Source organism: Capra hircus, chromosome 3, assembly GCF_001704415.2.
Source record: "Capra hircus breed San Clemente chromosome 3, ASM170441v1, whole genome shotgun sequence".
Taxonomy (NCBI): domain Eukaryota; kingdom Metazoa; phylum Chordata; class Mammalia; order Artiodactyla; family Bovidae; genus Capra; species Capra hircus.
The window spans coordinates 76,532,255-76,544,514 of NC_030810.1; the positions used below are offsets into that span (position 1 = coordinate 76,532,255).

The 12,260-nt window shown below is 42.1% G+C and overlaps 1 protein-coding gene across 1 annotated transcript in view; it reads left to right on the plus strand.

Moving 5' to 3' along the window:
* Positions 407-12,260, plus strand: part of PLPPR4 (phospholipid phosphatase related 4) — a 50,822-nt gene continuing 38,968 nt past the window's right edge. The window contains exon 1 of the mRNA XM_005678056.3: positions 407-822. Within this exon, the coding sequence (XP_005678113.1) occupies positions 745-822 (78 nt within the window). The 5' untranslated portion in view covers positions 407-744. The remainder of the gene's footprint in view (positions 823-12,260) is intronic.

The window sequence follows — 12,260 nt, forward strand, 5'->3', positions numbered from 1 at the left end:
CACCAGTGCCTCACCATTCCCAGACAGGCAATAGTGAAAGTTTATCAGCAGATTAAGTCTGTGTCCTAGGGAGCCAGGGAGTCTCCTAGGCAGAGAATCCTCAGTCGGGGAAGTCATTCCTGGATGGCAGCCAGCTCTCAGTGAGTTCCCACCACGGCCTACTTTTCAGTATGGGATCTAAGTTTTAATCTCTCGCAGGTGGAGGTCGGTTTTCGCGCTGCGGGTCAGTGCGCAAGAGCTGAGCTTCCGCTCTCCAGCAATCCTGAAGTTAGAGTTCCTGGAGGGATCCAGGAGGCTTCCCGGGGGGCCGTGGGTGTCTGGTCTCCTCAGCCTCTCTGCTGCAGCATCCAGGGGTGCTTCCCCCTTTGCCGATTCTTGACGTCAAGCCCCGACCGCCACGAAGCCTCGCCAGGGCTGTGGAGAGCAGAGGGAGGGTGGCGGGGAGGGGAAGCCATTGCAGCAACAGCTTGGAGGAAGGAGCTGGACGTCTCCGCCGAGCAAAACCGGGGGTGGCAGCCAGAGTAGAGGAGGCGGAGGACCTGCTCGCTCTGGGAGCCGCTGGGTTGCTGCAAAGAGGGGCGGGGAGAGGCGGGGGCGCTGCCTGCACCGCGCTGGCTCCAGCGGTGCCCGCGGGGAATGTGACATCAGCGGCGCCGGGCGCTTGCGGCTGGAGGAGGCATCTCGCCTTGGCTGCGCTGTGCACACCTCGCCCCAGGGAGGACGCATCCCGGGCAGGCGGCAGGGATGTCGGCGAAGGAGAGGCCAAAGGGCAAAGTGATCAAGGACAGCGTGACCCTCCTGCCCTGCTTTTATTTCGTGGAGGTGAGTTGGCCCAGCGCCTTGGCGTAATGCAGATCCTCCGGGGGGCTCCAGAGCCAGTTCGGGTCCTGGGAGGTGTTGGAGGCGCCGAGACCGTGCTGGGTGCGCGCTGCTGCCCCCAAATGCCCCCACGCTCCCCTTTCCCCCTAGGTTTCTCGGGATCTCCCCGGAGTGTGCCTGTGAGTGCCCGCCAGCCAGGGCTGGTTGCCAGTAGCGTTGCCACTGCTAGGTGGCCTGCAGACGGGGAGATACCTGTGTGAGTGAGTGTGGGGCTAGTTCCCTGGCCCTCCTGGACTGCCCGTGTGCACAGCGTCGTCCCTGGCCCGAAAGGGCCATGATGCTGATATTTTGGGGTTTGTGTCCTCAATCTACGAATACCTGTCTAGAACTCTGTGAGCTTTCTCAGGGAGTTCAAATACACAGTCATGCCCTGGGTGTCTGAGGGCTGGGGATGTTTATATAGGATTACGAATATCGATTGCTTTATTACACAAAAACAAAAACAAAAAGCCCCTCCCCTATTAAAATTACTATGATGTTCATATCTGCTTCTAAAATTGGGCCCACATCTCTAGGTATCAATCTATTGGCTTTTTTCCATGGTTAACAAAAATTATATGCATATATACATGTATATGTATATTTATGCATATGTATACGTATGTATAATATTTTTAAAATAAATGACATCATCTGATTTTACATGTTTGTACATGTGCATTTATTCTGTGCTGAGCAGTATCACAGATAAGCAGTTAGCATGCAGATATATTCATAATGAGCGTCTAAGTTACCAAAATGCGGTATTTAAGGGAGGAACAATTTATGGGAGGGTTATAAAGATTGACAGGTCCAGTGATTCCATGCACTGTGGTCCATTGCATTAGGAAGACATTTTTAAGCAAGAGGTTTATTAAATCATAGGTAGAGAAGAGATGTGTTGGATATGTTTAGTGAAATCATATGTTTTTTAAGCATAAAACTATATTCTGTGTAATTAGAGCCTGGATTGCAGAGAGAAGTATAAGACCATTGCTGAATTATAAATATCCTTCCTTGGCTGTCTTTTCAGCCAAATATGGAGGTTTAGCACTTACAAGTACAGATAGTAGATTCTGTATCTGATGATTGTAAGGCTTATCTGTGTTGAGGTATAGTCACTGTTTTGAAACTTGGGAGAAGTGACATTGTCAGATTGTTTTTATAGATAACAGTATACCTGCAAGTTTCTGTTAGGTTTTGCAAATTTTTTAAAAAATGGTTTCAGGTTTAAGAAAGATGTACATGATTTGCATAAGTCTCAGAGAAATGATGGATGATTCCTTCATCCATGACCCATAGAAAAGAAGGGAAAAAATTGACCTGTTTATTTAAAATAATTAATTGATTCATTTATTTTTGTCCTTTCTCTTTTCACAAGGGATTTTGAGGCCACGGTTTAGATAATTTTGTTGAAAGCTTATGAAGAGTTTTCCCGAGGAAAAAAATGTGGGCACAGAAGATTCCATGATGAACAGGGTAAAGGGATAGAGAGATGAGATCCCTGCCTTCAAGTTAAATCCTGTCAGGCCACTTGTCGCATTGCTAATCCACTGTGGTTTTGTGCAAAAGCACGTTCATTCCCTTCTGGATCTATTACATCTGTCCAGGAGAAATCAGTTAATTGCTGGCTTCTGCCTCCAGGACAGAGCACACCTGAGGTCAGCTAGAATCTGACCACATTTAGATTGCAGCTGTATGGCTTCGAGGAAAACACTTTCATGAAAGAGGATGAAACCAGAGAATTAAGGATGTACCTTAAAAGAATCTATGTGTACACTTTTGAGGTGCCTTTAATAGGAGTACACTATCGTTTAATTTAAAATTTTAAAAGTAAAAATGCCTCAAAAGACATTTGAAATATGTTCTATAGGAACAAACATCTCACAAATGTTTGCTCTTTTCCATGAATGGAAACAGCCCAAAATCATTACCTTCACTTTGACCCATTCAGATACCCTCTATGGATTCCCTAGTAGGGGAAGCTATAGAACAATTGCTTGAAAACAATTCATGGAGCCTGGATGTGCACTTATGACATTATGTCTTGAGAGTAACAGATTTCAAAGGAGGAGCCACAGAACTGGATTGCAAATGATCGCTCTGAAATTCATATTCATGATGAACCACTAAAGAGCCTCTCAAAATTGGGAGGAGACATTAGTACACCGATTATTTAAAGAGTAATGGCACTTTGCTTTCCAGCATAGTTTCCCCAGACCTTAGTAATTAAAATGGAAGAACGAAATTAAGTGAGTCTTTCACCACATATCAACCCAAAGCACATATTCAAGTCTTTTCTGCTACGTCAGACAATAACGTCAGGAATAAAAAGGTAAAAAAAGCCCAGAAGTTGAGGAGAAAATGGGGCCTAAGAATTAAGTTAGGTTCCTACCATATCCCATACAAAAATAAATTCCAGATAGACCAATAATTTAAATTTTAAGAAATGGCTAAAAACTAAACAGTAACAATAGCATAACCATATATTTTTTTAGATTTTACAGTGTGAAAGACCTTTCTCAACATATAATTAAAGTCAGAAATAATATAGGAAAAGACTAACACATTTTCCTACCATCCCAAATAAAGTTTCTCTATAACAGAAGATAAATTTTAGAGAAAAAGTCTCTGGGTCTCAAGTCAGTGATACCATGGACAATTTAAACTTTGCCTTTCTTCTTGGAGTTCAGGCTGTTTTAAATTGCTATTCATGATAGGCATTAAATATGAAAAAACTAGGTCTTCCTTGGTAGCTCAGTTGGTAAAGAATCCACCTGCAATGCAGGAGACCTGGGTTCAATTCCTGGGTCAGGAAAATCCCCTGGAGAAATGAAAAGCTACACACTCCAGTATTCTCAGGCTTCCCTGGTGGCTCGTATGATAAAGAATCTGCCTGAAATGCAGGAGACCTGGGTTCGATCCCTAGGCTGGAAAGATCCCCTGGAGGAGGGCATGACAACCCACTCTAGTATTTTTGCCTGGAGCATCCCCATGGACAGAGCAGCCTGGGTCCCTGGGGTCACGAAGAGTCAGACACGGCTGAGCCATTAAGCACAGCACAGCACATGAAGAAACTAACTAGGGAAGTGAAGAACAACATTCATTCCAACCAGAAGGGGCTGAAATCAGGCTAAACTGAACTATGGCCAGAAAGCCTGGTCTGATAGACAGGCTGACCTGGTTCATATACCACCTGTTCTACATACTACTTGGATAATTCTGGCCAAGGTACTTCTCTCATCCTCAATTTCTACATATGTGATAAAAATTATATGATATGACATAAATATGTTTATTCATATGTACTAGAAATTATAATATCCATGTATCTTAGAAAATATTATGCAGTTAAAGCATGAAATATACCAGCTATCATACCTGAGCTAGAATATGCACTCAGGATGTATCAGGTGCTTTTGCATGGTGACAGGGTATAGAAATTATATCCTATATACAGGCTGAGGTACTCAGTCAGTAAAATCAAGTAATCATGTCTCAGGTGATGTCCAAACTTGATGGTAAGCAAATGGTAAATTAATGGATAGAATTCATTTTTTCTTACATTTTTGGTTTATGCTGCCAATTGTTTATGCTGATAAAGGGGTTTATGGTTGACAGTAATTAAATATACCAATATTACATGTTAATTTGAAAAACAAAAATGATTTCCAACATGGTACCTCACTTTATGAACATGTTTGACAATTCAATTTTGCACTGTTTAATTTGGGAAGGGAAAAGTCAAGTTATGAAAGGAACTTTAAAACAAGCATACCCTAGGCCTTATCAGGTTAAACAGAAAAGCAGGTGAAAAGGAACATTCCACTGAAGAAAAGGTTTCTCTTGCCTTTAAAGTTCCAAAGCCCTCTCCAAGTGATGGTTGTATCACTTACACTGCAATTGCAGCCAGCAGCACACCTCAAATTAATAAAAGGTGTTGTAGCTTAGGAACCCAATATTATACATGAGAAGGCTGGTTGTGTGCCTAATTCATTCCCTTTATGCAGTGCTTAACAATGGTTCCACCTGTGCTCAGACTCACAATTTTGTTCTCATTAGTCATCCTTTTCCAAGATATGAGTTCACATTGACTCAGTATCTACTATAAACAAATGACAAATTAACCTTGAAACCAAAAGTTGCAAGTTCTTAATAAATAAATGGGGAAAAGACTCTCTATTCTTTGAATGTGAAATAACTACCTGAAGCCAATTCAAAATATTTTAAACATGACAGGCTTGAAATCATATAGAAAATTTTCACTAATTGAATATTGTACTTAATGGATATGTTTCAGGATTTTGTTAATGCAGGTTAGTTACTATAGTTTAAATCAATATCTAGACATTGTGTTCAGGAGTAAAAGCCATCATTTCTCTGTTACTTTCCTGCCTGAAGAAGTTCAAAAGGCCTTTGTTTAAGCAAACAAAGATACCCTGGTTAGTTCAGTCTGAACATCATGCCTAGACATTATTGTGTCTTGACAGAACCTTAATATGTTTTTATGTTTTTCCTCACTGGAAAGTGTCCACTGTATCTTAATTGTAGCAAACATTAATTCATAAGATTTCTGTTTAGCTCAAGATCTATGTGAAAATTTTATAACTCACACGATCTTCCTGGGAAATATAGCTAGCTGATTTCCTTTTACATAAACTTTAGCATCAGCAGGAAGTACAAAATGACAACATTTCTGCATCGCACATACCAAAATAGTAGTTGTAGGATTTTTCCCTTTTCAGCGTGGCATAGGTGGTCCACTCAAAGAAGTAGAAACCCTACCAAGAGAGACAAGCTGACAAATCTTTCTTCCTTTTTTAAAGTTACAGTGCAGAGTCCTTTGGTGAAAAACGAAAAGGAAATAGAGACAATAATAGAGTCCTGGGTTTTAGAGACACTAAATGAGGACATTTCCACAAATACTGAAACCAGGTCTGAACATAGAACCAACTGTTAGGGAATCCTATACTATTCCTAGGTTGCTCTACTTTATGGTCAAGTCACTCATAGTAATCCCTGTCCTAGTAGGGAAAAAAATGGGTGCCTTCTACCAACCTTAAAGGGATGTTAATAATAATGATAATAAGGAATAGTCGATTTCAAGCCTCCTTTAGATTACAGACTCTATGTGTACATTATCTTTAATCCTGAGAACTACTTTAAATGGTAGTATGATTTGTATTTAGGTAGTATCAAGAAGGGGCTTCCCTGTAGCTCAGCTGGTAAAGGATCTGCCTGCAATGCAGGAAACCCCAGTTCAATTCCTGGGTCAGGAAGATCCCCTGGAGAAGGGATAGGCTGCCCACTCCAGGGTTCATGGGCTTCCCTGGTGGCTCAGACAGTAAAGAATCTGCCTGCAATGCAGGAGACCTGGGTTTGATCCCTCGGTTGGGAAGATCCCCTGGAGCAGGGCATGACAACCCACTCCAGTATTCTTGCCTGGAGAATCCCCATGGATAGAGGAGCGTGGCAGGCTACAGTCTGTGGGGTCACAGAGGGTCGGACACGACTGAGCGATAAAGCACAGCACAGCAAGAAGGCAGCATTATCCGTATTTTTTAAATCAATATATTGTAACTCAAAGAGCTAAATGTCTTTCTGGGGGCACAGCAGTTAAGTGAAGAGCCACGATTTGGGTGCTTGTCCATCTTCCTCTTGCATTACCATCACCCCCCGTCTACCTCACAATGACTCTAATAATGCTGACCTTAATGAGGGAGTGGGTTGGGGAGACCTCTCCTGTGACTTGGCTAGCTTTGTGATCTTGGAAGTCATGTGTGTGGATGATGTCTTGTGGGGGTTTTCTCTTCATTTAGCTACTGAACTTGGCTTTGATAGTGTTATCTTCTGCAGAGAGCAACTGGTTTAATTCTAACACAGATGTGTAGATGGCACAGGGGCTATCTACCCAAAAAGATGCTTCCTTTGGGAAAGCGCAAGTGGTACCTTTGAGACTCCTGTGAAGGAAGAGGGAACATGGAGCTTTGGGTAGACTGAGAGGGCAGAGTCGGAATTTTAAAAAAAAATTTAGAAAAATAGATTGTGTATGTCTATGAGAATAAAATCCCATGGATGGAGGAGCCTGGTAGGCTGCAGTCCATGGGGTCGCTAAGAGACTGAACGACTTCACTTTTACTTTTCACTTTCATGCATTGGAGAAGGAAATGGCAACCCACTCCAGTATTCTTGCCTGGAGAATCCCAGGGACAGAGGAGCCTAGTGGGCTGCCGTCTATGGGGTTGTGCAGAGTCAGACACGACTGAAGTGACTTAGCAGCTTAGCAGCATGAGAATGATAAAGCACAGAGGAAAGAATTCCTCATAGAAGAGAAATGGAGGGAGGTTAGACCAAGGAGGGTTAGGAGAAAAGGCACGTGAAGGCAATGGACATTGAATCTGTGAGCAAGCCACGGGGATTCCTTTAGGGGATTGAGTTGTCTAAATTGGCTTGTTAAATAAAAAGCATTAAGGGTGCAATTTTTAGTGTTTACTTTGGGAATCTGTTACAAATATTATCACAAAGATTTCTTCCCTTCATGTGTATACATCACAGGCTATTTCTCATGCAATGTATTAACAACAAAATGTAAGGAAATGTCTCATTGCTGAATTAGGTCTAATAAAGTCATGTACTCCCAGAACACTTGGTTTGAGTCTCCTATCACAAATGAGAAAACTGTGGCTTGAAAAGGCTAACTGAGTTACCTAAAAACACTGTGGTTAATATCAGACAAGAATACAGCCTGTCTCCCCACTGCTGTTCTAGTGCTCCTCTCTGATTATACTATTTCTAGAATTCCTTACATTACGGGGTTTCCCTCTGGATTATAACACAATATAGGTCATTATAATTCTACACATGAACAAACTGTGTTCACTTTTTGAACTTTATGTCTAAATACCTTTACATATTTCATATCACATTGCATTAGCAAGTTAAAGCAATTATGAATGGATCTTCTGCTTTTCCAAATTGTTAGGCTTGTTGAAAAGCATGTTTACAGCTAAAAATTATAAAATTGTAAGTGATGGTTTTATTTCTCATTGCCTAATTGTCTACTTATCATTTCGCAATGACTTCTCTGGACATGATGAGGTCTCTGACAGACAGGAAAGGAAAGTGGAAACACTGAAAGGAGTGAGGATATAATTTACAATATCAGTGACAAAATAACTGAATTTTCTTTACAGTTTGTTGTTTTTTAGTCTCTAAGATATGTCAGACTCTTTGCAACCCCATGGACTGCAGCAAGCCAGGCTTCCCTGTCCATCACCAACTCCCGGAACATACTCAAATTCATTTCCATTGAGTAGTGTTGCCATCCAACCATCTCATCCTCTGTCACCCCCTTCTCCTCCCACCTTCAATCTTTCCCAGCATCAGGGGCTTTTCAAATGAGTCAGTTCTTCTCATCAAGTGTACAAAGTATTTGAGTTCCACCTTCAGCATGAGTCCTTCCAATGAATATTCAGGACTGATTTCTTTTAGGATTAAATGGTTTGGTCCCTGGACTTGCAGTCCAAAGAACTCTCAAGAGTGTTTTCCAACACTATAGTTCAAAAGCATCAACTCTTCAGTGTTCAGCTTTCTTTATAGTTCAACTCTCACATCCAATCATAGCTTTGACTAGACAGACCTTTGTTGGCAAAGTAATGTCTGCTTTTTAATATGCTGTCTAGGTTGGTCATAGCTTTTCTTCCAAGGAGCAAGCATTTTTTAAGTTCATGGCTGCAGTCATCATCTGCAGTGGTTTTGGAGCCCAAGAAGATAAAGTCTCTCATGGTTTCATTGTTTCCCCATCTATTTGCCTTGTGGTGACGGGACCAGATGCCATGATCTTAGTTTTCAGAATATTGAGTTTTAAGCCAACTTTTTCACTTTCCTCTTTCACTTTCATCAAGGGGCTCTTTAGGTCTTCTTCGCTTTCTGCCATAAGGGTGGTGTCGTCTGCATATCTGAAGTTATTTATATTTCTCCCAGCAATCTTGATTCCAACTTGTGCTTCATCCGGCCTGGCATTTCGTATGATGTACCCTGCATGTAAGTTAAATAAGCAGGGTGACAATATACAGCCTTGATGTTCTCCTTTCCATTTGGAACCAGTCTGTTGTTCCATGTCCAGTTCTGACTGTTGCTTCCTGACCTGCATCCAGATTTCTCAGGAGGCAGGTAAGGTTGTCTGGTATTCCTACCTCTTTAAGTTTTCCACAGTTTGTTGTGATCCACAGTCAAAGGCTTTGATGTAGTCAATAAAGCAGATGTTTTTCTGGAACTCTCTTGCTTTTTGATGATCCATTGGATGTTGGCAATTTGATCTCTGGTTCCTCTGACTTTTCTAAATTCAACTTGAACATCTGGAAGTTCTCGGTTCACATACTCTTGAAGCCTGCCTTGGAGAATTTTGAGCATTACTTTGGTAGCATGTGAGATGAGTGCAATTGTGTGGTAGTTTAAGCATTCTTTGGCATTGCCTTTCTTTGGGATTGGAATGAAAACTGACCTTTTCCACTTCTGTGGCCACTGCTGAGTTTTCCAAGTGTGCTGGCACATTGAATGCAGCACTTTCACAGCATCATGATTTAGGATTTGAAATAGCTCAACTGTAATTTCATCACCTCCACTAGCTTTGTTCATAGTGATGCTTTTTAAAGTCCACTTGACTTCACATTCAGGATGTCTGGCTCTAGGTGAGTGATCACACCATCGTGGTTATCTCAGTCATGAAGATCTTCTTTGTATAGTTCATCTGTATATTCTTGCCACTTCATCTTAATATCTTCTGCTTCTGTTAGGTCCATGCCATTTCTGTCTTTTATTGTGCCCATATTTGCATGAAATAGTCCCTTGGTATCTCTAACTTTCTTCACGAGATCTCTAGTCTTTCCCATTCTATTGTTTTCCTGTTTCTTTGCATTGATCACTGAGAAAGGCTTTCTTATCTCTCTTTGCTAGTATTTGGAACTCTGCATTCAGATGGGTATATCTTTCCTTTTCTCCTTTGCCTTTTGCTTCCCTTCTTTTCACAGCTATTTGTAAGGCCTCCTCAGACAACCACTTTGCCTTTTTGCATTTCTTTTTCTTGGGATGGTCTTGATCACTGCCTGCTGTACAGTGGTGTCATGAACCTCCATCCATAGTTCCTCAGGTGCTCTGTCTATCAGATCTAGTCCCTTAAATCTATTTCTCACTTCCACTGTGTAATTGTAAGGGATATGATTAGGTCATACCTGTATGGTCTAGTGGTTTTCCCTGCTTCCTTCAATTTAAGGCTGAATTTGGCAAGGAGTTCATGATCTGAGCCACAGTCAGCTCCAAGTTTTATTTTTGCTGACTGTGTAGAGCTTCTCCATCTTTCGCTGCAAAGAATATAATCAGTCTGATTTCTGTGTTGGCCATCTGGTGATGTCCATGTGTAGAGTCTTCTCTTGTGTTTTTGGAAGAGGGTGTTTACTATGACCAGTGCATTCTCTTGACAAAACTCTGTTAGCCTTTGCCCTGCTTCATTTTGTACTCCAAGGCCAAATTGGCCTGTTACTGCAGGTATCTCTTGACATCCTACTTTTGCATTCCAGGCCCCTATAATGAAAAGGATGTCTTTTTTGGGTGTTAGTTCTAGAAGGTCTTGTAGGTCTTCATAGAACTGTTCAAGTTCAGCTTCTTTACCATTACCGGTTCCAGACATAGACTTGGCTTACTGAGATATTGAATGGTTTGCCTTGGAAATGAACAGAGATCATTCTGTCATTTTGGAGATTGTATCCAAGTACTGCATTCAGACTCTTTTGTTTACTATGATGGCTACTCCATTTTTTCTAAGGGATTCTTACCCACAGTAGTAGATATAATGGTCATCTGAGTTAAATTCACCCATTCCAGTCCATTTTAGTTCACTGATTCCTAAAATGTTCATATTCACTCTTGCCACCTCCTGTTTGACCACTTCCAATTTGCCTTGATTCATGGATCTAACATTCCAGGTTCCTATGCAATACTGCTCTTTACAACATCAGACTCTGTTTCCATCACCAGTCATGTCCATAACTGGGTTCTGTTTTTGCTTTGGCTCCATCTCTTCATTCTTTCTGGAGTCATTTCTCCGCTTATCTCCTGTAGCATACTGCGCACCTACTGAACTGGGGAGTTCATCTTTCAGTATCCTGTCTTTTTGCCTTTTCATGCTGTTCATGGGGTTCTCAAGGCAAGAATACTGAAGTGGTTTGTCATTCCCTTCTCCAGTGGACCTCGTTTTGTCAGAACTCTACACCAAGACCTGTCCATCTTGGATGACTCTACACTTCATAGCTCATAGTTTCATTGAGTTAGACAAGGTTGTGCTCCATGTGATCAGTTTGGTTAGTTTTCTGTGATTGTGGTTCATTCTGTCTGCCCTCTGATGGAGAAGGGTAAGAGGCTTGTGGAAGCTTCCTGATGAGAGAGACTGACTGAGGGGGAAACTGGTTCTTGTTCTGATGGTCAGGGCCATGCTCAGTAAACCTTTAATCCAATTTTCTATTGATGGGTGGGGCTGTGTTCCCTCCCTGTTGTTTGACCTGAGGCCAAACTATGGTGGAGGTAATGAAAATAATAGGACCTCCTTGGAGAGGTCCCATGCAGGCATGTCACACTCAGTACCCCTGATTCTGCAGCAGGCCACTGTTGACCCTTGCCTCCACCAGAGACTCGTGGACAATCACGGGCAAGTCTGGGTCAATCTCTTGTGAGATCATTGCTTCTTTTTCCTGGGTCCTGGTGCACCCAAGGTTCTGGTGTGCCCTCCAAGAGTCTGTTTCCCCATCCTGTATAAGTTCTGGCAGCTCTATGGTGGGTTTAATGGTGACCTCCTCCAAGAGGCCTTATACCATGCCCAGGTCAGCTGCACCCAGAGCCCCTGCCCCTGTGGCAGGCCACTGCTGACCTATACCTTCTCAGGAGACACTCAAACACAGTTCTGGTCAGTCTCTGTGGGGTATCTGGGTCCTTGTGCTCACAAGGGTTGTTTGAGCCCTCTGAGCATCTCTGGTGAGTAAGGGATTTTGATTCTAAATTCGATTTTACCCCTCCTATCGTCTTGCTGTAGCTACTTCTTTGCCCTTGGACGTGGAGTTTTTTGTTTTTTGTTTTTTTTGATGGGATCTAACATTCTCCATTTGATGGTTGTTCAGCAGCGAGCTGTAGTTTTGGAGTTCTCGCAGAAGATGAGTGCAATTCCTTCTACTTTGCCATCTTATGCCACAAAAAAACTGAATGCCAAGAAGGAACCCTTCCTACTCACACCTCCCAGGGACACCTTGGGCCTGGTTTTGAAATCAAGATGGCTTCTGTACATTCTGCTAAAACTGACATTAGGCCATTTAGGTACAAATTAAAGAGAAGAGGAAATAAAGGTAATAAAAATCAAT